Below are 26,415 nucleotides of genomic sequence, written 5' to 3'. Positions count from 1 at the left end.
TTTTTTTTTTTTTTTTGTCCTTTTTGAGACCGGCCGCACCGCGCTCAGCCAGTGAGCGCACCGGTCATCCCTATATAGGATCCGAACACGCGGCAGGAGCACCGCCGCACTCCCAGCGCTGCACTCTCCTGAGTGCGCCACGGGCTCGGCCCACATTTTAGATAATTTCTATTGCTATGTCTTCAAGTGCATTAATCATTTCCTCTGCTATTTCTAACCTGCCAGTAATCCCATCCAATGCATTTTTCATCTCAGACATTTTAGTTTTCATCTTTAGGAGTTCAATTCGGGTCTATCCTCCGTCTCTACTTAACTTTTGGAACATATAAAATACAATTATAATAACAGGTTTTTTTTGTTCTTTTTTTTGTCCTTTTTGAGACCTGCCGCACCGGTCATCCCCACATAGGATCCGAACCCGCGGCGGAAGCGCCACTGCGCTCCCAGCATCGCACTCTCTGGAGTGCGCCACGGGTTCGGCCCATAATAACAGTTTTAATGTCCTTGTCTGCTCGTTTGAGCATGTGTATCAGTTCTTGGTCAGTTTTGGTTGATGGATAGTTCTCATTATGAGTCTTGTTAGGTTGTTATTTTCTGCTTCTTTGAATGCCTGGTAATATGAAGGTACTTCAGAAAGTTCGTGGAAAAATAGAATTAAAAAGTAATATGAATCTTTTCATGAACCTTTTGAAGTACCCTCGTATTTGATGAGATGCCAGGTGTCGTCAATTTTACCTTGTTGGGTGCTGTATATGTTTGTATTCCTATAAATTTTCTAGAGCTTTGTTCTGGGATGCTGTTAGTTACTTAGAAATAGTCTGATCCTTTTAGGTTTTGCTTTTAAGATTTATTAGGTGGGGCCAGAGCAGCAGCGTTTAGTTCCGGATCGTTAAGTATTCGGCCCCATGCCTTTCCAATCTGGCTGGTGGGATAAGCACTATTCCCAGCCCTGTGTGAGTGTCAAGCACTGTTCTCACTGATTTTTTTGGATGGTTCTTCCCCGGTCTCAGGTAGTTTCCTCACATGTATGCACAGGTTGGTGCTCTGTACTGTGCCTTGTGAGCTCCAGCTGCTCTGGTCTCCCTGGACCCTCACTAGCCTCTCATCAGCTCAGGAGTCTGCCAGGCCAACCTGTGTTTTCCCTCCCTGTGCTATGGCCACAAGTGTCTCTCAGCGCAGTTAGATGGAGCAGTTATGGGACTCCCTCCTTTGTTTCCGGTTTCTCAGGGATCACTCTCCTTCATTGCCTGATGTCAGTATCTTAAAACCTGTCATTTCATCTTGTCTTTTTTTGTCTCAGGTTGGAGGGTGAGTCTGGTTTCTGATGTTCCATTTTGACCAGAGTGGGAGTCTGCTGCTTGATCTTTAAATCTAGATTCTTGTCACAAAAGTCTTGTTTGGTTTTCTTGTTTTCTCTTTGAAACATTCTTTTTGACATTTGCAAGAATTATTTGGGCTTAAATTCCAATTTTTTTTTTTTTTTTTTTTTTTTGGCGGCTCTTCCTGACTCTGCCTAGTTGCCCACTGATTTTATATCCCTGCTCCCCCCTCCCTTTTTTTTTTTGCCCATAGAGGTTGTGTTTCCTTGGAAGGTACAGGTCATTAACAAATAAGCAAAACACAAGTCGGTATGTGATATTTCAGATGGTGATAGATGCTGTGGGGGAAGTTATACTGGTCTGGGGAGCACAGAGTACTGGTGAGAGGTTTCTGAGAGAGCGAGCCATGAAGAATTCTGAGGAAAATAAATCCAGGAAGAGCAAACTGCAAAGGGCAAAGGCTGTAAGGTAGAAACAGCTTTTTGTGCTTACGGAACAGAAAGAGGCCTCTCAGTTTGTAGTGAGTTGGGTGGAGAAAAGAACAGCAGGAAAGGTATTAGAGGTTGCCAGGTCCGTGCAACAGGCGGCCTGGGCCAGGTTGAGCTGCCAGGAACACAACCCTAAGACTTTACTGTTTCATAAGAGCAAACCTTCCCTGTGTTAAAATTTGATCATTTTCTGGGTCAGTCGAATTGTTTATTAGAGTTCTTTTGATTTTTTTAGATAAATTGCTTTTTGGTTGGGTTTTTTTGTTTGTTTTTTGGAGTCTAGCCAAGTACGGTGATATGAACCCTTGATCTTGGCGTAATAACCCCCCGCTCTAACCAACTGAGCTAGTTATTGCTCAGATTTGCCAAGCTGTATGTAGGTATGGTGTTCCTTTATTCACCTTTTTCTCTCCTTGTTCTCATTTCAGACTTAAGATTCAAACCTTGAGCTGAGAAAATGTTTGTGCTGTTATTTCTTTAATGACCGTTTCTCTGTTGTCTTCCCCTTTCCCTCTGACCTTAGGAATTCCTTTATATATGGGCTTGATCAGGCTCCATGTCTCTTTATTTTTTTTTTTTTTATTATTTTTTTTGGCGGCTGGCCGGTGTGGGAATCTGAACCCTTGACCCTGGTGTCACACCACCACGCTCTGACCGACTGAGTTCACCGGCCTGCCCTCCACATCTCCTTTTCATCTTCATACTCCTATTCATCATCTTAAATCATTCCATTGATCTATCTAGGAGAACATCACGGGATTGTTTTCTGATTCACCGGTTTGGTTTTCTGCAGTTTCTCACCTGCCGAGGCCTCTGGCTTACAGAATTGTATTTTCCATCTCCAAGCAACCTTTCATGTTCCCTTTTCAAGTCGGCCTCCCTGAGTCTCCTAACGTGTGTGAATCTCAGTCCTTGCTGATGCCACGGATTAGAGAGGTTCTGGATTTTTTTCACGTTTCTCAGAAACTCCATGTCCCATGAACTGTGGTTTGAACTGGGAGATGTTTTCATTTGGCCTGTGCTTATCTGTGCTTACTTGTCCTCAAGTAGGGGGACCTCTGTGTGTCATGTATGGGAGATAACAAGGGTTTGGGGAGATATTGTGTGGATCCCTGCCTAATCTGGATCCTGAGGAAGGAAGACAAAAATGGACTGCACTTGTTCTAGATTTTTATCACCCCGTGGGATGGCCAGGAGGCTGAGAGAAGTTAGGCCCACACGGCCCGAGGTGACTATGTCCAGGAGCTGGCCTCGGCACCTGGATTCCTGACTCCCTGGGGTGTTTCTCATGTCCTCTAATTGCCTGGTTATGCCTTGGGTGTAGCCATGGCAGTATGTCTAAGTGACTAAGGCTTCATGGGCCTAGCACAGGTGATTGAGCTGTGGACCTGCCATCAGAGCTGAAGTGTGCCCACAGCTGCCCATCCCAGCTCCCCACCTGCAGCCCTGTGCTCTGGGGTGGGAGGCGCCTCTTCAGTCCCTTCCTCTTCCCCTGCGGGCTTGTCCATCACATGCAGAGATCGCACCTGGGGGTCCACACCTGACAGAAGCGTCTCAGGAGTTCTGTTCCTGGGCCGGACTACTGCCAGGTTCCTGTCTGCTGCAGCATTCCCGCCACATTTCTGCCCCTTCTGTGCTGGAGCCGAGGAGGCTGGGAAGACAGTGGCCTCACCAACTGTTACCTGAGGTCACCTTGCCTTTCCTTCACGCACTGCCACCATCCTGCTCGCCACATGCTCTCTGGAGAGGAGCCAGGCGGGCATGCAGTCTTCCTGGATCCCCCCTGCTCCCCTCCTACTCTTGCTGTGTCCAAAGCCTGGCCACAGGCTGGCCTGGTTCTGGGAAGCCCTAAGACTGGGCTGTGACTGAATGGCATTGTCAGCCATCTGTTACCCATCTGGGTCTCCTGGCCTCTCTGAGATGCTTCCCCGTCCCTTTCTGTTTCTGAGGAGGGCCCTTCCTCTAAGCCCCAGACTCAGTCATACAGGGGTGGGCAAGTGCCACGGGAAGAGAACCATGCAGGGGGCTCCCTCCCCACCACTGGGTCCATAGATCCTGTGGAGGGAAGTTGGGGTCGTGGGCAGCAGTGTCTAGTGTCTGCCCCCCACCCTGTCTCTAAGCCCTCTCTCTGACCCCTGGCAGGTTTGTAACCCCAGATCAGAAGTACTCCATGGATAACACTCCCCACACGCCAACCCCATTCAAGAACGCCCTGGAGAAGTACGGACCACTAAAGCCCCTGGTATGTGGTGTAGTTCCTGCTGCTGGCCTCTGTGCAGTGGCGTCTCTGGGGTTCATCCAGCCATTTACAGTTCACAGGGCCCTTTCCCTCTGAGATCTCATTGGATTCTTCTCTCCTGAGAAGGTGCAGATATCCTAATTTTATAAATGAGGAAACCGAGGTCTCTACTTATCAGTTCACCCAACACTTCCTGATCACATTTGTGTGCCAAGCAGGCACTGGCTGGTGTTGGGGACATGGCGGTATTCTGGTGAAGCTTAGCAATTAGGATGGCGGAGACACATTAGACACATGACACATAAGTAACTAAAGTACTTCCAGCACAGGATGAGTGCTGGGAAGAAAACGGGCAGGTGCTGGAATGGAGAAGGACTTCTCAGGAGGTGTGCCTAATTCCAAGATAGGACAAATTGTTCCTCTGGCCTCAGCCTTTTGACCTACTCCCGGTGCTTTACAGAACATGGGCAGCCCCTCAGTGGGGCTGGCGGGGCTGGTGAGGAAGCACCTTCTCGGCATCTCTCCCTGCAGTGCACACACTGCCCCTCTCCCCTGCGCTCCCGCTGCTGCAATGGTGGCATTTTCTTTTTTTTTTTATTTGTCTTTTTTCCGTGTCCGGCAACGGATCGCAACCCTCAGTGTTGCCCCCGTACCGGACCGGGGACCGGCAACGGGATCGCAAGCCTCGGTGTTGCTCCCGCGCCTCGCTCAGCCAGTGAGCGGGAGCCGGTCTGTATATGGGATCCGAACCCTCTGACGGGAGCGCCGCCGCGCTTCCCAAGCGGCGCACTATCCAGTGCGCCACCGGGCCGGCCCAATGGTGGCATTTTCCCTGTGAAAAAAGAAAGAGAGCTAGCACCTTGCCCTTTCTGAAACAGGCAGGTGTTTTGGAAATCAGTGGAAAGTGAGAGAAAGGCATGGTTGTGGCAAAGCATGTACTGAACGGTCCATGGCAGACCCCACCTCTGCCCTGTCCACTGCACGGAGGCCTTATGAAAGCTGGGGACTAGTGTCCCCCTGGTCGTGCGATGGGGACTGATTCTGAGTTAAGCAGGGTTTGTAGGACTGTGTTGCATGGGGCCGAGGTGAGGTATTAGTGAGCGTTGCCCTTTCCTGCCGGAGTGGAGATGCTGAAATATCTGCTGTCCATGCAAGCCAGAGAGGGCAAATCTCATGACCTTGGCAGCTGTAATCAAAGTGTGCAGGGGCTTCTCAAGTGACTTCTGAGGGTCACACCCTACACCTGCCATTCACAGTAGCTCTTTTCTCTTCCCAGGCTCTGCTGCCTGAGGCTGGACAGGTTGCTTGGAGACCCTGGGCCTGAGAAAAGGAACTGGATTTGAGTATCTCCATTAGTGTAGAACCAAGCAGGGGATGAGCCTGGGCTTTAACCCTACAACCGTGTGGCCGTGGGCCGGGCTCTTGATGCCTGAGCCTGAGTTTCTGCCGTGCAGGAGATGATACTTGCTGCATGGGGCTGTGTGAGGTTTCCTGTGGGGTGTGGGGCTGCTCCCGGCCAGGGCAGGCACTCAGGGAGTCGAGGTTGGAGTCCGCTGTCCAAGGCCAGACGGTTAATGTTTGTGAGTGGTATGCGGAAGGTTGGCATCAAGGTACCAGGCCTCCTGCCTGGAGTGGCTGGGTCTGACCCGCTCTCCCCGTGAGTAGGCTGTGTGCCACACTGGCACAGCCTGAGTGTGCCACCTCACACGGGCTGTCCCACCCCTGCCCACAGCCCCAGACCCCACACCTGGAGGAGGACCTGAAGGAGGTGCTACGCTCCGAGGCCGGCATCGAGCTCATCATCGAGGATGACGTGAGGCCTGAGAAGCAGAAGAGGAAGCCTGGGGTGTGTGGCTGTGGGGCGGGGGAGGCCCTGCTGCCAGCCTGCATGGCTCAGGCAGGGGGAGTTGGAGCTATTGGTGGGGAGGGGGTGTCTGGGGATAGGTGATAAAGGGAGGTACTGGGAAAGTGTGTGGCCATGTGCCCGCCCCCTAGTGATTACGGATGAAACTGACCCCATGTCCGGGACCATTCCCTCCACTTTGAACCAATCTCTTGCCCAGCACTGGCTTGACTGGGTGTGGGGGCTGCAGCAGCGATTCAGATGCAGACACGGGGCTGCTTGGCTGAGCTCAGTGGGCAGAGACAGCTAGGCTGATTCCCACGGCGTGAGGGGCTGGAGAAAGGGGACACAAGGAGAGGCTCTGAGGGAGTCATCAGGTGCAGGCAGGGGACACCGTGTTGGTGTCTGGGCCACGTGAGCAGCCGGAAGAGTTGGTTTGGCTGAGGCAGAGTTGTCAGGGACCCTGGTTGGGGGCCCCTGGGAATCCACAGGGGCAGGGAAGGGAGTGTCCCAAGGCTAGCACAGCAGCTATGCTCCCTAGCCAGCCCCATCCCATGCCCTGTGTTTTTAGCTTTCCCAATAGTGGGCAAACTCCTACTGTCTCCCTCGGTGCTTCATTTTTCTCAGCTGCTCTTCTTGAGGGGGAGATGAGAACAGGGATGGAGCAAGGTGTCAGGTGGGTGGGTTATGGAGAGCAATGGGGATGCAGTTTGGGAGGGCCCAGCACCCCTGTGTGTAGTGGAGAGAGCTTGGCCCAAGGCCTCGGGCCCTCCATGGCCTCTCCTTGGTGTTGATGGTGGTCCCTAGCCAGGGCACCACCTATGTGGTAACACCGTTGGGTTGGGGAGAGGAGTCCTCCCTAGTATTGGAGCAGACCCCTGACCTGCTCATAAGAGGTGCAGGGTTAGGGTTGAGTGTTCCTTGTGACAGATGTTCGTAGAATGGCCTGTCCCAAGGGGTCCTACGCTTGCACACCATTTGTCGGGTAGGTGTCTGAGGTGTCACTTGGATGAGTCTCTGCTGGGCCTGTTTAGGGGTGTGTGTGGTCCGTTCAGGGGTGGAGGTTCATGTTGCATTCTCACTCGCTGCCACAGCATCTGGCAGGAAAGGGTCCACCCTGGGCACAGAGTCTGTAATGGTACCTAAGCCTCCGATGCCCCCACGCCCCTGACGACAAATCCCTTTAGCTGGGTCTTGCTCATAGGCTTCTCTGCAGCAGGACCTAGTTCTGTGACCATTGTCATCAAGGCGTTGGCCACGGGAATCCCCAACGCCCACCCTAACCGCCTCCTACCTCCCTCACCCTCAGCTGCGGCGGAGCCCCATCAAGAAAGTCCGCAAGTCCCTGGCTCTTGACATCATGGATGAGGACATGAAGCTGATGATGTCCACACTGCCCAAGTCCCTGTCTTTGGTAAGGGGTCGGCCACCCTTGCCCCACTGCAGAACTGCAGAGTACTCTTCTGCCCCAGGGAGAAGGGAGTCTCCCTGGAAGCCTCTGCCTCTGGAACCCTTTAGTTGTGGAGGACCCTCAAGGTGCGGTGGTCTAGTGATTCTCACGCTGGGCTTCCGGAATGCAGAGCTCCACAGCGGGGGAGCTGTCAGGGAGGTGGGTCTGGGCGCCCACCTGGCTTCCATCAGCAGCTCTGCCTGTTCCTCTCATGGAAGACTTTGTTTGGCAAGCGTTGCATTGCTGGAACATGTTGGAAAGCCAAACATCTGGGCCTCCAGCATCTTCCCTTGCATTCTGCTCATAGGGGTGACCCCAGAGAGGATCGATGATGTGCCTCAGCATAGCCAGGTGGGTTGGGGGGCATGTCAGCCCTGGGTTGGTGCCATTCAGCTCTCAGGCCAGCGCACTTGTTGTGTCAGGCAACCTCAGGAGGATAACATTGCCTATAGGCCCCCAGCAACCTTGCCACACTGCTGATCCCTCACAGCTGGCAGTGGGGTGAGCCCGCTTGCCCTGGCTCCTGGTGGGGAGGCAGTGAGAGGTGTGGCAGGGGGTCACGAACAGAGGTCTTGCCTGACCAGATCTCGCAAAACACAACTGCTGTACTTGGTCCTTACAGAGAAACCTCCCTCTGGCTGGGTTTCCCTGCCAGGCTGGCAACTGAGTGCACTCCAGCCATATTACCAAGAAAAAAACATGTTAGGGCAAGTGGTGGAGAGCACAGATTCTGAGTCACATGGGCCTGGGTTTGAGTCCTGCCACTACCACTTGCTCCCTGGGATCGCTCAGCTTCCCTGAGCCCCAGCTTCTTGGCTCTAGAAAAAGTACCGAGTCCAAGTAGACTGGCAGGAGGGCAGAGTGCCAGCAGAGCAGGGAGGCTGGGAGGACGTGGAGGTGCTTGGTGCGGCTCCTCCAGGTTTTGCAGGCTGGTGCTGCGTCTCTGCTGCTCCCGGATGTTTCTGGTACCAGGAGAACTGGGCTCCTCCTGAGGCTTCATATGAAATGAGCCGGCATTATGGAGTGTTTGCTAAGTGCCAGGCTCTGAATGGGCACTTCACAAATGTTTTCTTACTTCATCTTTTAAGTAAGAAACTTCTTTAAAAGAAGATTGAGTTCTTTGCTCCATCTTTTAAGTAGGAAAGATGAAATAAGTTCATTTAAACTCTCCACCTGGAACAGGAAACTGAGGCTTAGAGAAGTTTGCGTCCCGCCCAAAATCTCATCAGCCAGCAGTGGTGCAGGGACGTGAATGTGTTTTTTCTTCTTCCCACTAAGAGCTAGTGAGTGACTCTTTGCCTTGGTTTTGATTTTAGCCAACAAATGTCCCATCAAGCTCCTCCGGCCTCACCCTGTCAGGCATCAAAGAGGACAACAGCCTGCTTAACCAGGGCTTCCTACAGCCCAAGCCCGAGAAGGCGGTGGCAGCCCAGAAGCCCCGAAGCCACTTTCTGACACCTGCCCCTGTGAGTGCTGGCCATCCTGGAGGTCTTGTCCTGCCGCCCTTCTCACCTCAGGGCCTTTGCACAGGCTGTTCCCTCTGCTCAAATGCCCTTCCTGCTGTCTTTCTGTGGTGTTTGCTTGATTAACTTATTCTCCTGATCTTAGTCCAAATGCCACTTCCTCGGGGAAGCTGTCCCTGACCCCATGTGCTGGGTCAGCCCCTCCCCGCCATTCCCTCTTTTATGGCCTGAGTCTCCCTTTTGACTAAGTCATTCTCTGTGTATTTGGTGTGCTTAGTGCGTGTCTGTCCTCAAGGGCAGGGCTGGCCCTGGGCTGCATCTCAGTGTCTGTGCACATGAACCTTCTCACTGCTCCTTCTGGCCGTCCTGACTGGCTGGGGCTTTTTCTTGTGGGGCTGGTGCTGGCTGCATCAGGGTTGCAGCCCCGTCTCCTGGTCCAGCCTCCTCTACAGGAAGCTCAGATGGGGAATGACTTCCCCAGGGCTACCCAGGAGGTGGAGAGAGCACAAGAAGCCTCCGGCTTCTAGAGGGAGGGAGGCTCATAGAAATGCCCCCCAGCCCTTCCCTCCCCTGCCCCATCACCAGGATTGCTGGGAGTACATTGTCCCTGCAGGATGGTAACCATCTTGCCTCCTCCCAGATGACCAGCGCCTGGAAGATGGTGGCCTGCGGGGGGACCAGGGACCAGCTCTTCATGCAAGAGAAAGCTCGGCAGCTCCTGGGCCGCTTGAAGCCCAGCCACACATCTCGGACCCTCATCTTGTCCTGAGGGGCTTGGGGGTCACGAGCCTATTCTCATGTTTACAGGGGCTGGGGGAACGGAGCAGGTCTGTGAATGTGAGAATCAGTCTCAGGTGACAACCTGCAGGGAGCCTTCTGCTGCCAGCCCCTCCTCAGACTGCTCAGGTGGAAGCAAATAGGCCACCACTGTCCTTTTGCCAAGTTTAGCTTTGGGCAATTCCTGGTGCTAACAGAACAAAGTCCCACTGGACCTGCCTGGTCCCCTGTGTAGTGCCACAGGGAGCCCAGTCAGCTTCTCCCAAGCCCTGGTCAGGCCTGGGCTCATCTCAGACCCCTACCTAGGATGGGCAGCATGGCCAGGGATGCTCCTTTCCTCAACCCCTGTTAGAATGTTTCTTTGAAAAAATAAAATTGCTTTTCTCCATGTGCTGCTTTGGACCCTACCTTTCTCCTGGACGCTGCTCATGGTTCCCTGGTGACTTATCTTCAGGTCCCTTTCTGGGATGTAGGGATCTAGGCCCTCATCCTCAAGAGTGCAGCCTTGTCTGTTTAGGGGGCTCTGGACCTTTCCCGCAGAGGGGCCCAGTGAGCTGGGGGCAGTTTCTCTTGTCTCTGCTCCTAGTGGGCATCTCTGTAAAGCTCTGAGGATCCTCAGCCATTGGGTGGGGGTGGGGTGGGCAGAGCCTGGGAACAGGAGAGGGCAGTGGGCTGGTTCATTCAGGCCTTGCTTGGCTCTTGCCATGGATGGCTCGCCTGGCATCCAACGAGCCCCTACCTCAAGCTAAGCTCCGCTCCTAGGCCAGAACAGTAAACAAGGAGTGACAGGCAGCTGGATCAGGCCAGACCCTCTGCCCTGGTGGCGCTAAATTCCTAAGGTGATGGCAGTGGTTTTGGCTGTAGCCTGTCCTGCTAATAGGAAGAATCCCTGGGGATTGAAGAGGGGGAGATGCCAAGTCTGAGACGGTCTACATCTGGAAGTGGTGTTTTCAGCAGTGGCGTTTATGGGATGGGGTAGGTACATGGCCAGCCTAGGGGCTGAGGTTGAGTGGGCCTAGGGCAGACCCGCACAAGACGTGGCTTCAGAACCTTGTTCCCAAGGGACACTCGAGGACTGGTTCTCTCCTGGGGCAAGAGATGAGGACTGAGTTGGGACACCAGTGTTCAGGTCTATCTGATCTCAGGCACACCCCTCCCTGCTGTGCTCACACATGGGGTCCCTCACTCAGCATGGTGGAGCCCTCTCCAGACACCTTTGTCCAGGCATACCCTGTGTGAGCCTGGCTGCGTCCCAGTTCCTGCTTCAGAGCCAAGGAGGGGCCGGGACTCTGTCCCACCTGCTGCACAGGGCTGTAGGTGTTGATGGGTGACCCTGCACATGGTGAGGTTGGGGGCTGGGTTGCTTCATCACTTAGGCTTCACACCAACACTCAGTGTTTGTGGGACACCTTCATCAAAGAGGCAGTGCACTGCAGGGTTTCCTACCACTGGCTAAAGATGCAGATTTCCAGGCCATCCGACCTGAGTGAACTGTAGACACCTGGGGTGGAGCCTGAAAATGGGGATTTTAGCCACCTCCGCCAGGTGATTGGCATTCAGGGGTCTGCAGCCATGCTCTGATGGACTAGCTGGCCGCCCACACTCCAGGGGCTGTTCACAAAGCGCCCTCACCTGACCATGGTCTCTTATTGTCAGGGGCTGTCCCTGAGGCCCTTCCCTATCCAGGTGGGTGGGGCTGCAAGCTTCTTAGCACCGTCCTCCCTGCAAGCTCTTAACTGTGGGCTTGTTCTTTGGTTCACGCATTAAATGAACACCTATTGAGGGTCTCTCCAACCCCGCCGTTTGCCGGGCATGATTCTCGGGCTGAAGATATAACAGTTAAAACCCAAAACGAGCACAGTGTGAATAAATTACTCAATCATTTTAAGGCAAGATATTTCTTCCATTTAAAAATGTTTCTGTCTATGAGGCCGGCCCATAGCTCACTCGGTAGAGTGTGGTGCTGATAACACCAAGGCCACGGGTTCGGATCCTATATGGGGATGGCCGGTTTGCTCACTGGCTGAGCGTGGTGCTGACAACACCAAGCCAAGGGTTGAGATCCCCTTACCGGTCATCTTTTAATAAAAAAAAAAAAAAAAGAAAAAAAAAGTAATCGCCTCCTGGCTTTTTGGCTGAGATCAAGTGTAGTATCTGTTCTTATAAGCTTAATATCTGACACTTCCTCTATCTGAGGAAATATTAAATGGATTTTTGGAAGTAGGATAGGAGCTTGCTCCGTCCACTCCACGCATCAGCCTGGTACTGTAGTCCCTCCTGGAATGGTGCACCCCCTTCGGGGGGAGAAAAAAAAAAACAACCCAAACCAAAAAACAAACTTATTCTCATGGAGGTTAAATTCTAGAGAGGGCAGCAAAACCTTAAGCCAACAAATCTGTATAGAACATGCCAGAGTCATAGGAGCTTTGAAGAGAAGTGAAGAAGGGAAGGCCACGGGGGCCAGGTTGTCACTGAGAGGAAGTGGAGAGGTGTCAGGTTTCAGTCAGAAGGTTTGACATAGCCTCCGACCACCATGAGGACAGGGAGGGGGGACTGGTGGCCACTTAGGGCTGGGTCCAGCTGTTTGACTACGTGTTTGGGGGCACTACAGTGCACTGTGGGGCCCAGCAGCTGCGAGACCTCGGTCATCTGGGTTGATCAGGACTGGTGCTTTCTAGGCTAGTGTGATGAGCAAGAGGGAGTTTGCCAGAGAGCTGAGGGGAAGAGGCCTGGGTTCAGGGTGGGAGTACAGGGTGGGAGTGCTGGGGTTGGCCTGGGAGATGCACAGGCAGGAAGGAAAGGAGGGTGAGAGTTCCGACAAGATCCAGATGGAGGCCTGGCATTTGATGGCTAACATGGTCTGGAGGTGAAGGTGACAGTGGGAGTGCTGGGGTTGGCCTGGGAGATGCACAGGCAGGAAGGAAAGGAGGGTGAGAGTTCTGACAAGATCCAGATGGAGGCCTGGCATTTGATGGCTAACATGGTCTGGAGGTGAAGGTGACGTGTCAACAGATACAGAGACTGTGGTAGATGACTAGAGTAAGGGTCCCAATGAATCCCTGCTCCCTGCAGCCATGCCCTTGAGCAGGTCACGTGACTTGCTTTGCCCAAAGGGACTCTGGCAGAGTCTGCTTGAGGAGGTGAGAACTCCAGCTGTCCCAGTTGCGACTCCAGACAGTAAGTGAGACCATCCTAAACCATCCAGCCTCACCTGATCTGGCCCAGACCCGAGGAACTGCCCAGCTGATCACAGACTCATGAGCAATATAAATTGGTATTGTTTTAAGCCACTAAGTGTTGGGGTGGTTTGTTCTGCAGTGGGTACTTGTGTGATCTGGGATAAACTGATCAGATGTCCTGGTTCTCAGGGTGGGCCGTGCAGGGACTAGGGCAGGGCAAGGCCACAGCTGATGGATGGTTCAAGCCTGGATTTAGGCCAGCACAAGGGTGGAGGAGCAGAGCTTGGCAGTGAGAAGCTTGCCTCCCAATCACATAGAACTCCAAGTAGAGGGGAAGAATGGCTTTCTTCTCTTGAGGAAGTTGCAGGGGTTGGGAGCAGGACCAGGCTCCCCTGGTGAGGTGGACGAGGTAAAGACATTCAGGGAAGCTGTTAGGGATAGATGTTTAGGTATAGGGTGCTTCTTTATAATGTTTAAAATATATAGTAAAACATTTATTTGCATTTTTATATCTCTACTTTAATAAAGGGAGTTTTCTAAGATGTTCTTATTACATATTTTTCTATTTTTTAAATTATAAAAGCCTTACACAGAGTTCAAATAATATAGAAGTATATAAATTAAAAGGTAGATATTTCCTTTCACCCATGCATCCCCACTTTCCCCAGAGGTAACCATTGTTAATGGTCTAATAAAATGCTTCTCAAATTCTGGATGTGTAAATGAATGACTTAGGATCTTGTTCAGATGCAGATTCTGATTCATAAGGTCTCAGATGGGGCCTGAGATGATGCATTTCTAAGAAGGTCCCAGATGATGCTGAGTTGGGAATAACTCATGGATGTAAGTGATGTGTTCATCTGCTTGGGGTAAAAATATAAGGTCCCAAATTTTTTGTTAATTAATTAATCAAATTCAGTATTTGGAGATTTTAGGACTGTTGCTACCTTTTTTTCTTCCTTGATCTCCATAGCATCTCCTAGAGCCTCACTCCATTCAAGAAGTCTGTGCTGGTAGATTCGAGGCAGGCTTTGTGCACTATGTGGTTACTATGGTGAGGCAGATGCCTGCACCCCCTCCACCCTGCCTTTGCCTCTCAGGCCATGCAGTATCCACTTGGGAAGACCTTGTCTGTACCTGCGATTATACACATGTTGTGCTAATTTATTGCACGACGACTCTTTCCACTCACACAAAACCTCCAAGTGAGCAGAGACTATACCTGTTGTGTTCACTGCTTTATCCCCAGCACCCAGTCAGTGCCTGGCACATAGCAGGTGCTTAATAAATATTTTTTTGAAGGAATGATGAAAACCAAGAGAGATCAGCAGTACTTTGGCAACTGTTTGGCGTTTGTGAGCTAATGATCTTCATATCAAATCGCCCTAAGTAATGTTGCTCTCTTGCCAAGGCCAAGGGAAGACCTGGCTTTCTGCTGTGTGACCATAGGACCTGACCAAAAAGAGTCTGTGGACTGAGAGTTGCACATGTGTCTTGATAGAAGGAATCTCCTGCTTCATCCACTCCAGCTGGCCAGACACAGCCACTTCAAGGCCCAGAGGCCTCTTCCCAGAGTCACGCCCCCTCTCCTCCTTCCAGATGCAGGATTCCCTGTCCCAGATCAGATAATGCCCTCCATCAATCCTCACCTGTCCCACAGTGCCAGGGTCCTACAGGGGACTTAAAGCGACTCTGACGGCCTACCTCACAGTCTGTGTTCATGACTGATAATCCTAGATCCCGTCTACAAGTTGGGTTCGGTTAGTTGTCAGATGCAGGATTCCCTGTCCCAGATCAGATAATGCCCTCCATCAATCCTCACCTGTCCCACGGTGCCAGGGTCCTACAGGGGACTTAAAGCGACTCTGACGGCCTACCTCACAGTCTGTGTTCATGACTGATAATCCTAGATCCTGTCTACAAGTTGGGTTCGGTTAGTTGTTTCTATTTTTTTTTTTTCCTTTTTGTCTTTTTTCGTGTCCGGCAACGGATCGCAACCCTCAGTGTCGCACCCGTACCGGACCGGGCCCGGCAACGGGATCGCAACCCTCCACGTCGCGCCCGCACCTCGCTCAGCCAGTGAGTGGGAACCAGTCTGTATGTGGGATCCGAACCCTCGGTGGGGGCGCCGCCGCGCTCCCAAGCGGCGCACTGTAGCAGTGCGCCACCGGGCCGGCCCTATTTTGTTTTTTTAATTGTGGTAAAGACACATAACATAAAATTCACCGTCCCAATTTTTTACAAGTATACAGCTCAGTAGTGTTAAGTGTATTCATTGCTGTGCACCCAATCTCCAGAACTATTTCATCTTGCAAAATTGAAACTGTACCTATTAAACAATACCCTGCTCATTCTCCCTCACCTCAGCCCCTGGCAACCACCATTCCACTTTCTGTCTCTGAATTTGAGTACTCCAGACACCTCATACAGGTGGAATCATACAGTATTTGTCCTTTTGTGACTGGCTTATTTCACTTAGCATAATATCAAGACTCATCCCTGTTGTAGCATGTGTCAGAATTTCCTCTTTTTTTTTTTTCTTTTTTTGGTGGCCAGCCAGTACAGGGATCCGAACCCTTGATCTTGGTGTTACAACACCATGCTGTAACAACTGAGCTAACCAGCTGGCCTCCTTTCTTTTTAAGACTGAATACGCTGCAGTGTATGTATGTACCACAGTTTGTTTATCCACCCATCCCTCGATGGACACCTGGGTTGCTTCCATCTTTTGTTGTTGTTGTTTATTTTTCTTTTCTCTTTTTGATTTTTTGCTTTGCTTCCTTCCACCTTTTGGCTCTTCTGAATAATGCTGTAAAAACAGGTGTACAAATATCTCTTTGAGACCCTGCTTTGAATTCTTTTGGAACTGAGAAATGGGATTGCTGGATCATATGGCAATTCCATTTTTAATTTTAGTTGTTTATATTTTGTCTCAATCAGGTTTGGGGTATTTTCAGGAAAAGCTGTATGCAGGGCTGGTTAAAGGCACTGCAATTATGGTGACACTGTTGCCACCTGGTGGCCATTGGTGTGTTTGTGGCAGCAGGTAAGGAAGGTCCTTGACATCCACAGAAGGTCCTTAAAGCATTTTCTCACTTTCAGGCCCCTCTTCAGCATCCTTTTCATGCAAGTTCCTGGCCTTTGCTTTAACACCTGCATTGACAGAGAGAGGTGACTCTATTACCCGGAAGCCAGCTCTGTTGTTGGACAGCAATGGTGAAGAAAATGATTCTTTATCTAGAGAAAAAAGTCTCCTCCTTGTAATACATAAAGCTATTAGAGTGACTATGGGGTAGGGGTGTTTGGGAAGTTGCTTTAAGGGGAAATTGGGCTCTCAGGACAGGTAGTTGATAGGCCACAAATAAAAGCTGGAGAGTCTGAATTAGTCACTTTCTCAGCAGACCCTGTGTGAAATAATTCTGGGGTCTAGTTGTTTCCAGAGAGATCACTGAGGCTTTGGTTTAGTAATGACAGTGAATAAACCACCTGTAAGATTAATTTTATGTTTCCACCTTTGGCCAGACATGTCTGAAAGTAATTAAAGCTGAATTTCGATGAGCTGGGAGTTGAACTTTTTGTTAATACAGACCAGTGGTCTCAACTGGTCAGGATTAAGGTATTTTACTTGTGTATTAACTAGTGCTAAACTGTAGGTATTTAGGTTAATGTTATGTAATGAATGGGACAGTCTGACAAGGACAGGTGCAGAACCTATATCTCAAATGTACTTCAGAAAGGGGTAGTTAAGAGGATGTCTGTCTTCTCCCTGAGAAAGAGTCTCTGTACTCTGGCCAGAGAGAAGCACAGGCTTGGTACACAGTAGGTGCTAAGTAAATGTCTCTCCCTGCCATGAAGCAATGGGGCAAAGAGAAAATCCTAGGGCACCTAGGACCAGAGGGATGGCGAAGGCTTTGTTGTTTTTTAATTGTTGATTTCTAGCTTAATTCTACTGTGGTCAGGGAACAATCTGTGTGGTTTCCAGTCTTTGAAATTTGTTGAGACTTGTTTCGTGGCTGAGCATATGACTAATTTGATAAATATACTTCATGCATCTTTAAAGAATGTGTACTCTGCTGGCGTTGGGGGCAGTGTCCCATTTTTGTCCATTAGGTCATTAGCTTTTGTCCAAATATTTAATAACCTCGTTTTTTGGCTGACTGTTTTTGTGGACCTAGATTAGAAAAATCTCCAAATGACATGGGGCAGTGTCCCATTTTTGTCCATTAGGTCATTAGCTTTTGTCCAAATATTTAATAACCTCATTTTTTGGCTGACTGTTTTTGTGGACCTAGATTAGAAAAATCTCCAAATGACACGTGATAAGAATGTTTTACGCCATTGGATGTTGGGGTGGTTTTGTTATTCAACATTATCTTAGCTATAACTAGCTGATACAGAAGATAGACTTGTGTCCACTAAAAAGCCCCAGAGGAAAATAGACAATGAGCCCTGAGTTCAACAGGATAGTGGAGGAACTTAGGAGACCTGTGGTTCCCAGAACTTTGCTGGAAACAAGTGGGTGAAGGATTCTGGAATCCAAAGCCATTGTGACTATGCTGTATCTTGATTGGGGCTCGTGGCATCTGGCAAACTCTCCATGGTACTCCTGGTAGCCCTGGATAAAGCTCTGACTTTGGACCAGACAAACTTCTACGTAAATCCCAGCTTGGGTATTAATAGTTGTATGTCTCTTCATTGTACAGAGCCTTGGGGTCTTCAGCTATAAAATAGGAGAGAATTCTTAAACTTTCAGAGGCACCGAAGGGATTGGAGAGAACATTGAAATGCACTTGGTGTTCAGATCATATGGGGCATTATCATGTTATTACAAAATGCTTTCTCATTCCTTGCTTATACACAACAAACTCTGCACAGGAGAAATTAGTGTCCATGTTTCAGTTGAGTGCTCTGGAGGAAGTTACTGGATAGTGGCCAAGTCAGAACTTGAGCTCAGCCTTGGATTTCAAGGCTAGCACTCTAGTGTGCCCTGTCCCATGTCATCATTTATGTCAACCAGGGAAGAAGTGTGGTGCAGTGGAAAAAACATAAGCATTAGATGTAGGTTCAGTTTTTAAAAACTTTCCAAGGAAGTGCAGCATACATACAGAAAAGTGTGCAAATCCCAAATGGATGTGGATGAATTTTCACAAAGTGAACAGGCTTACGGATCCCTGTACCAGCCAGCCGCAAAAAAACAAAGAACACAGAACACAACCTGGACCTGGAAAGTCTTCTCTCCACCCGGCCAAGGGCAAACACCATCCTGACTTCATATATCACAAGATTTGTTTTGCCTTTTTTTGTTTGTTTGTTTGGTGTTGTGTAAACCAAAGTTCACATTGTGTGAGACATACACAAGTTGATTTGGGTAGTTATAAGTTTGTTCATTATCATGACTGTCCATTTGATTTTTAACTGACAAAGAATACTTGTATATATTTACGGGGTGTGATGTGATGTTTTGATATACGTATGCACTGTGGAATGATTAAATCAAACTAATTAACATATCCATCACCTCACATAATCTTTTGTGTGAATGTGTGTGTGTGGTGAGAACGTTTAAAATCTACTATTTTTCTCAATTTTGAAATAGAGAAAATTGTCTAGTATTCCATTGTGTGTCTTTTCCATAATTTACCTAATCTCCCAAAGGCCGGGTGGATAGTTTCCGGTCTGGCTAGTACTGATACTGCTGTTATTCTGAGGAACTCTTGTACACATTTCTGGTTTATACATATCTAGGAGTGGAATTGTTGGGATAGGTTCAATTTAATTAGGTCACTTTTCTCATACCAGCTGTGTGAACCAAGGCAAGTTATTTAGCTTCTCTGAGACTCACTTTTCCTATCTGTATATTGGAAATAAACAGACTGGCTCCTCAGTGTGGTGGCCAGGTCTTAATAAAATAATATCTGCAAGGCACCTGGCCCAAATGGAGCTCCCCTCTTTTTCCGCTCCTTCCTCTCTCAGCCAGAGCCCCAGAAAAAAGTTTTATCCGCTAGGCTCCCTCTTTGCCGGGAACCCTCAAGCATAAACTTGGAAAGCTCGCCCGTTTTTAACTGACAAAGAATACTTGTATATATTTACGGGGTGTGATGTGATGTTTTGATATACGTATGCACTGTGGAATGATTAAATCAAACTAATTAACATATCCATCACCTCACATAATCTTTTGTGTGAATGTGTGTGTGTGGTGAGAACGTTTAAAATCTACTATTTTTCTCAATTTTGAAATAGAGAAAATTGTCTAGTATTCCATTGTGTGTCTTTTCCATAATTTACCTAATCTCCCAAAGGCCGGGTGGATAGTTTCCGGTCTGGCTAGTACTGATACTGCTGTTATTCTGATGAACTCTTGTACACATTTCTGGTTTATACATATCTAGGAGTGGAATTGTTGGGATGGGTTCAATTTAATTAGGTCACTTTTCTCATACCAGCTGTGTGAACCAAGGCAAGTTATTTAGCTTCTCTGAGACTCACTTTTCCTATTTGGAAATAAACAGACTGGCTCCTCAGTGTGGTGGCCAGGTCTTAATAAAATAATATCTGCAAGGCACCTGGCCCAAATGGAGCTCCCCTCTTTTTCTGCTCCTTCCTCTCTCAGCCAGAGCCCCAGAAAAAAGCTTTATCCGCTAGGCTCCCTCTTTGCCGGGAACCCTCAAGCATAAACTTGGAAAGCTCGCCTACTGCTGCCCAGGGCTGTTGGAGCTGCCTTTTTTGCCAGCCTGTTTGCCAGCTCTCCTTTGTNTCCAAGGAAGTGCAGCATACATACAGAAAAGTGTGCAAATCCCAAATGGATGTGGATGAATATTTTCACAAAGTGAACAGGCTTATGTAACCAGCACCCAGTTCAAAAGACAGTGCACAAATGCTGGTCAGCTGAGTGAGCTGAGTGAGCTCAGGTGGTTAGAGTGCAGTGTTACAACACCAAGGTCAAGGGTTCGGATCCCTGTACCAGCCAGCCGCAAAAAAACAAAGAACACAGAACACAACCTGGACCTGGAAAGTCTTCTCTCCACCCGGCCAAGGGCAAACACCATCCTGACTTCATATATCACAAGATTTGTTTTGCCTTTTTTTGTTTGTTTGTTTGGTGTTGTGTAAACCAAAGTTCACATTGTGTGAGACATACACAAGTTGATTTGGGTAGTTATAAGTTTGTTCATTATCATGACTGTCCATTTGATTTTTAATTGACAAAGAATACTTGTATATATTTACGGGGTATGATGTGATGTTTTGATATACGTATGCACTGTGGAATGATTAAATCAAACTAATTAACATATCCATCACCTCACATAATCTTTTGTGTGAATGTGTGTGTGTGGTGAGAACGTTTAAAATCTACTATTTTTCTCAATTTTGAAATAGAGAAAATTGTCTAGTATTCCATTGTGTGTCTTTTCCATAATTTACCTAATCTCCCAAAGGCCGGGTGGATAGTTTCCGGTCTGGCTAGTACTGATACTGCTGTTATTCTGATGAACTCTTGTACACATTTCTGGTTTATACATATCTAGGAGTGGAATTGTTGGGATGGGTTCAATTTAATTAGGTCACTTTTCTCATACCAGCTGTGTGAACCAAGGCAAGTTATTTAGCTTCTCTGAGACTCACTTTTCCTATTTGGAAATAAACAGACTGGCTCCTCAGTGTGGTGGCCAGGTCTTAATAAAATAATATCTGCAAGGCACCTGGCCCAAATGGAGCTCCCCTCTTTTTCTGCTCCTTCCTCTCTCAGCCAGAGCCCCAGAAAAAAGCTTTATCCGCTAGGCTCCCTCTTTGCCGGGAACCCTCAAGCATAAACTTGGAAAGCTCGCCTACTGCTGCCCAGGGCTGTTGGAGCTGCCTTTTTTGCCAGCCTGTTTGCCAGCTCTCCTTTGTGATTCAGTCACTGGTGCCAACCTCCACATTTGCTTGCTGTGCTCACTATCACCTCTATGATTCTTTATGATTGTTTTCCTGGGGACAAGCCCAGTGGACCCAGGGATGAGGAGGAGGGGAGGGAACAGCTGGCTGAGATCTAGCCAGACATTTAGAATAGAAATTCCTTTCTTGCTTGGACTCTTCTCCCAGATCTCCAGGAAGGTGTTTTAAGCCTCTGTATTTCCCTACTCTTTCTGAAACATCTTGAGTTGGGCCATGAGGGTGAGAGTGGGCCTAGTGGAAGCCCTGCCTTCAGGGGGCTCTGCCGAGACAGAGCAAGATAGAGCTGATTCTGTCACTGTTCTGGCAGCCTAGAGCGTTATGTTGGGAGGGCTCCTGGAGGTGTTGTCCAGGCTCCGGAAGGAGTGCTGTGATTGATTAGTGATGTCTGTTATGTGCATGAGAGGTGCCAGCTCACATTTCACGTTTGCTATCACTTCTGGTTCAAAGATATTTTCTGTTATTGATCAAAATGGACATGTATTTGATTCAGTAAGTTAAATAGGATGTTTTTAAACAGGTGAGTTAAATCCCTTTACATTTATATGATTTGTTAACATATTTGAATTGATTTCTACCATTTATTTAAAATTTTTAATACACCTATTTCTTATTCAATGTTTCTATCTTCCTGACAATACCCTCCCTGAACCTTTTATTTAAACTATAAGTTTTAAAAAAATCATTTTAAATGCAAAAATTGATTATTTTCTCAGTTGATTAAATTTGTTTACATATTTTATGAATTTACTATCATTGTTTTTCTTACCCCATTACATTTTCTTCTTGCTGAGTGATATCACCACTACAACTAGTAGTTAGCTTTAATTGAGGGCTTCATATGTATTAGACACTGTCCTAATAATCTTACTTGTTTTAAATCACTTCATCCTCCTCACAATCATATGAACTTATCATCTCTTCTTTGTGGATGAAGATACAATCACAAAGTCTAGCAGCCAACAGGTGGTAGAGCTGAGAGTCAACCCCAGACAGTATGGCACAAGAGTCCATTCTTGTATCTACCATGTTGCTCTTTGCTCTGTGTGTGTGTGCTTAAACTTTTTATTTTGAAATTATTTTAGATTCACAGAAAACTTCAAAGATAGTATGTAGAATTCCCATATACCCTTCACCCAGCTTCCCCTAATGTGAACATCTTACAAAGCTATGATGCAGTTAACAAAAGTAAGAAGTCAACATTGGTACAATACTATTAGTTAAACTCCAGACTTTATTTCACAAGTTTTCACAAGTTTTTCCACTAATGTCTTTTTTTGTTCCAGAATCCAGTCCAGGATACCATACTGTGTTTAGTTTATATATGAGAATACTTTTAAAAATTGGTGGAAAAATAGATTTGGAAGATAACTATGAATTTTTCCATGAACTTTCTGAAGTACCCTCAAAAATATTTAAAACTTTTTATTATGAAAGATTTTTTTTTTCCTTTTTGTCTTTTTTCGTGTCCAGCAACGGATCGCAACCCTCAGTGTCACGCCCATACCGGACCGGGACCAGCAACGGGATCACAACCCTCAGTGTCACACCTGCACCTCGCTCAGCCAGTGAGCGGGAACCGGTCTGTATGTGGGATCCGAACCCTTGGCGGGAGCGCCGCCGCACGCCCAAGCGGCACACTGTAGCAGTGCGCCACCGGGCCGGCCCTTTCTAGTGAAGAAGTCTCTTTTCTTTGCAGAAAAAGCAAACTTTATCTGTGAGGGATCAGATAGTAATCAGTTTAGGCTTTGTGAGCAGACCCCTGTTCTAGTGTACCCTTGAAGAGAAATTTTCTGCAAATAAAAGCATATACATATTCATGTCTGTATAGACTATTCCAAACTTGTCTTTTATCAGTTAAACCAGGGGTTGGCAAACTGTGGCCCACTGGCCAAATCTAGTCCGCCACCTGCTTCTGTAAATAGTCTTATTGGAACCTACAATCATTTGTTTACATATTACCTATGGCTGCTTTCATGCTACAATGGCAGAGCCAAGTGGCTGTGACAGATGCCACCTGCTTCTGTAAATAGTCTTATTGGAACCTACAATCATTAGTTTACATATTACCTATGGCTGCTTTCATGCTACAATGGCAGAGCCAAGTGGCTGTGACAGACTGCATGGCTGGCAAAGCCTAAAATATTTACTATCTGGCCCTTTGCAGAAAAAGCATGCTGACCTCTGAGTTAAACAATATTCCTTAGTCTTTCCATATTAGTACAAAAAGCTTGTTTTTTTTCATGGCAGCATACTATTTCACTATGGTTGCACCACAATTCATTTAATTAGGCCATCCCAATGGATATTTAGGTCATTTCTGACCTTTTCCTGGCACAGATGCTGCTGCAATGAATAACCGTGTACTTACCTCATTTTCCACATGTGTAAATATATTTACAGGATGAAGTCCTGGAATTGAACTTGCTCAATCAAAGCCTATGTGCATTGATAATTTTTATAGCTATTGTCAAGTTGCCCTCCATGGAGATTGTATCAACTTATTCTCACCAATGTTATGAAAATGGCTGTTTTGCCTCCCCCACTCCCTTTCCCAGCTGAATATTTTTAAGCTTTTTGTGATTTGCCAATCTGCTAGGTGAAAAAGAAAAAGGTGTGCTAGTGTAGATTACTTTGCATGCCTTTTATTCTGATGAGGTATGTATCCTTTCAGGCATTTAGGAGATATGTGTTTCTCCTGCTGGCATTTTACTCTCCTGATCTGAGAGTCTTCTGGGTGCTGGTCTCCTCTCTCTCTGACTCTCTTGTGTTACTGTCACAAAAAAGCTTTTTGGGAAGAAAAGTCTTGAGAACAAACATAGGGGGGCAATTAGCACCATCAACATTCCAGATATTGGGGTTGGAAAGCCAGGGGGAGACCTGAAGGAGGTCATCATTCTGCTCTGAACTTGGAAGATTAGCTTTCAGAGGGCTCAAGGTGTCCTTTTCCTCCACGGAGCTTCTGTTGACACAGGCAGCCTCATGTTCCTCCAGCTTTTTAATGGGGACCACATGGCAGGCATTATATTTGCAGCTGGCCATCTTTTTGGCTTTCTTGGGGTTCTTTCTCCTGCATAATGCCAGGTGGTACTGGAATCTGCTGTGTGGGATTTGGTGGTGAGGATTATAAGGGCAAATTTCGAAGGCTTCTGGCTCCATGAGAAATTGTTCTTGAAGTAGAGTGTCTCACTGCCCAGAGTCTAAATGAAATGTCCCACGTGGAAAAGTCCTGTTGTAAGGATGTAGCTGTCTTCTGCCCAGCGTTGGCCCTTGGAACGTTGTAGACGAAGGTCTTAACTTGTGGTCCCCTTTCTCTGGGGTCACGAGTAGGGGATTAGAGGAGGGATGAGGAGCTGTCAGAAGTAGCTACTCAGAGAACAAAGCTAGCAAATGGCACGTGAGAGAGAAAAACTGCAGGAACCAAAAAAACATAGTGGCTGTGCAGGAAGGTGAAGAAGATATGTGCCCACTCCCCTTGACTCTGAGGGATACACTGTGTGATGTCAAGGAGCAGTCACAGGTAGTCACAATGCACAGCTTAAGTCACAGGAAAGGACTTCTTGTTCACCACTTGGGAGGGGTGAATGGCTTTGGGAAAAGCTGCCATTCAAATTGTTCATTACATATATGTTGTCAGTTAAGTCTTTTAACTGTCCATATTTGTTTAATATAATTCCCAATATATTTAGTTTAATCTACCATCTTACTTTGTACTTTCTAACCTATTCTTTGGTTTATTTCTTTCTCCTTCCCTCTCTTATTTTAAATAAGCAGTTTTTAAAAATCTTTCCATTTTTTCTGCTATTTTGTACGTTCTCTAATTTAGTAATTATGTTGCAAATGAAAACATTCATATTTAACTTATCAAGGTTTGAAGTTGATGAATATTTTACCCTTTTCCTGGGTAATATAGGGCTTTTTCTTTATTACCCTCCTGACTTATTATGTTTTCCCCCCTGTGTTTTAAACCTCATTTAAAAAAACTTCATTACATTTTACCCTTTTCCTGGGTAATATAGGGCTTTTTCTTTATTCCCCTCCTGACTTATTATGTTTTCCCCCCTGTGTTTTAAACCTCATTTAAAAAAACTTCATTATTGCTACTGTCATTTTATATTGTCATGGTTCATTTACACTTGTCTTCATATTTATTCCTCTTTGCTATTCTGTTCCTCCTTGCATCTCAGACTTGCCATGTGGGGTCACTTTCTTTCTACTTGAAGTTTAACTTTCAGAATATTCTCTTGATAAACTCTTTTGGTTCTTTTGTCCTGAAAATGTCTTTATTTCACCTTCATTCTTGAAAGATATTTTAGCTGAGTATAATTGTGTTATTTTCTTTCTTCATGTTGGAGTGGAGTCCAATTTCTTCTAGCTTCCACTGTTGAGGTTGAGAATTCAGATATCTACTGTTACCTAACCTCTTTTGAAAGTAATCTATTTTTTTCTGTCTTTTAAATAATTTTTCTTTTAGTATTTCTAGTTTCATCGTGATGTCGAGCTGTGGATTTCTTTTTATTTATTCTTCTTATTTATTTGTTAGACCTCTTGAATCTATGGATTAGTGTTTTTCATTACTTTTGGAAAATGCTCAGCCATTGTTTCTTCAAATATTACTTCTTTCTTAATTTCTCTCTCTCTGCCCTCTTCCTGGGAGCTCCAATGCTAGACTTTCTCACTGTATCTCTGTAGCAGCATCTCATACCCTCTCTTCTGTATTTTGTATGCTGTGTTCTGTATAATTTCTGATTTATACTCTAGCTCACTATTTCTGTCTTCTGCAATGACTAATCTGTTGCCAAATATGTCCATTGGTTTTGTATTTCTAGAGGTTTCTAGAGGTTTTGGTTGTTTTTCAAAACTGCAATCTCACTTTGTGTAATTTCTTTTCCCTGCAGGTATTTTCAGGTTTTGTTGTTCATTTCTTTAAGCATGACAACCTGAGTTGTTTTAAAGAGCATGTCAGGTACCTCCAGTGTCTGAAGCCTGTTTCACTGTCCATTTTTGCCAAGTTTTCACTGATGTGCACTGTTCCTCTGTGTTCTGGTTGTTTTGATGGCTTGCTGTTTATTGTCCTTGAAAAATTACTTGTAGGGATTTTCCAAAGCTTAGGACAGATGTGCCTTCCTTCAGAGAGGCTTTGCCAGGCACCTAGTGGGCACCATAGTCAGGGACCACCTCAATCCATGGCTTCCTTGGCTGAGTCAGGATTTTTGTACCCAGTATATATGGCATAAGGGCTGGTCCATGGGCAGGGGGCTCAGGGTTGTCTTCCTTTATCCTCCTGCTCTACTGATGCCCAAGGTAGCTTTTTACATCTTTGGCGTGGGGAGAAGGGTTTAGATCTATCTGCATAGCCCTGAAGGTGGAACCCTTTGGAGTTCCAGCTTAACATGGGAAACATTTCCTATAAAACTCCTCGTATTGGATGTTGTCCTGCTTACACCACACAGGACTGAACCAAAGTCCAGATGTATACTCTTGGCAAATATCCCAGGGGGTAAATGGTTTTGGCTCTCTGACATTCTGCTTACTTCTCTGGTTTTAGGTTTTTATTTAAAAATTGGCCTTGAGTTTCCTACTGTTAAACTGTTTCTTGAGCTCTGAGTGATAGAAGAGAAATACCAAATTCCTGAATGGGAAGACTTAAAATAATAAACAAATACAAATATCCTCCCCCAATTAAATGATATAAATTACATAGTCACCCTAAATGAAT

The 26,415-nt window shown here is 47.1% G+C and overlaps 2 protein-coding genes across 2 annotated transcripts in view; one reads left to right on the top strand and one right to left on the bottom strand.

Annotated features, from left to right (window-relative positions):
- Nucleotides 1-9,981, top strand: part of MYBL2 (v-myb avian myeloblastosis viral oncogene homolog-like 2) — a 42,474-nt gene extending 32,493 nt beyond the window's left edge. Inside the window, exons 11-15 of the mRNA XM_008581636.1 lie at nucleotides 3,950-4,049; nucleotides 5,779-5,892; nucleotides 7,199-7,303; nucleotides 8,656-8,805; nucleotides 9,443-9,981. Of these exons, the coding sequence (XP_008579858.1) occupies nucleotides 3,950-4,049; nucleotides 5,779-5,892; nucleotides 7,199-7,303; nucleotides 8,656-8,805; nucleotides 9,443-9,571 (598 nt within the window). The 3' untranslated portion in view covers nucleotides 9,572-9,981. The remainder of the gene's footprint in view (nucleotides 1-3,949; nucleotides 4,050-5,778; nucleotides 5,893-7,198; nucleotides 7,304-8,655; nucleotides 8,806-9,442) is intronic.
- A 13,424-nt stretch (nucleotides 9,982-23,405) lies between these two features.
- GTSF1L (gametocyte specific factor 1-like) lies at nucleotides 23,406-23,855 on the bottom strand. The gene is made up of 2 exons (XM_008581635.1): nucleotides 23,577-23,855; nucleotides 23,406-23,501 (listed from the first exon to the last, which is right to left on the bottom strand). The coding sequence occupies exons 1-2, from the start codon at nucleotides 23,853-23,855 to the stop codon at nucleotides 23,406-23,408; spliced, it is 375 nt and encodes a 124-aa protein (XP_008579857.1).
- Nucleotides 23,856-26,415: the final 2,560 nt, after the last annotated feature.

The sequence above is a fragment of the Galeopterus variegatus genome, unplaced genomic scaffold (genome assembly GCF_000696425.1).
Source record: "Galeopterus variegatus unplaced genomic scaffold, G_variegatus-3.0.2 Scaffold2416, whole genome shotgun sequence".
NCBI classification, from domain to species: Eukaryota; Metazoa; Chordata; class Mammalia; order Dermoptera; family Cynocephalidae; genus Galeopterus; species Galeopterus variegatus.
Note: the sequence above shows the minus strand (reverse complement) of the source record. Positions and strands in the feature narration are given on the sequence as shown.

Coding starts and splice junctions, on each gene's coding strand:
- GTSF1L (XM_008581635.1), bottom strand. CDS start 23,855: ATGGAGCCAGAAGCCTTCGAAATTTGCCCTTATAATCCTCACCACCAA. Junction 23,502..23,576: donor AGAATGATGACCTCCTTCAG/GTCTCCCCCTGG, acceptor TTTGTTCTCAAG/ACTTTTCTTCCCAAAAAGCT.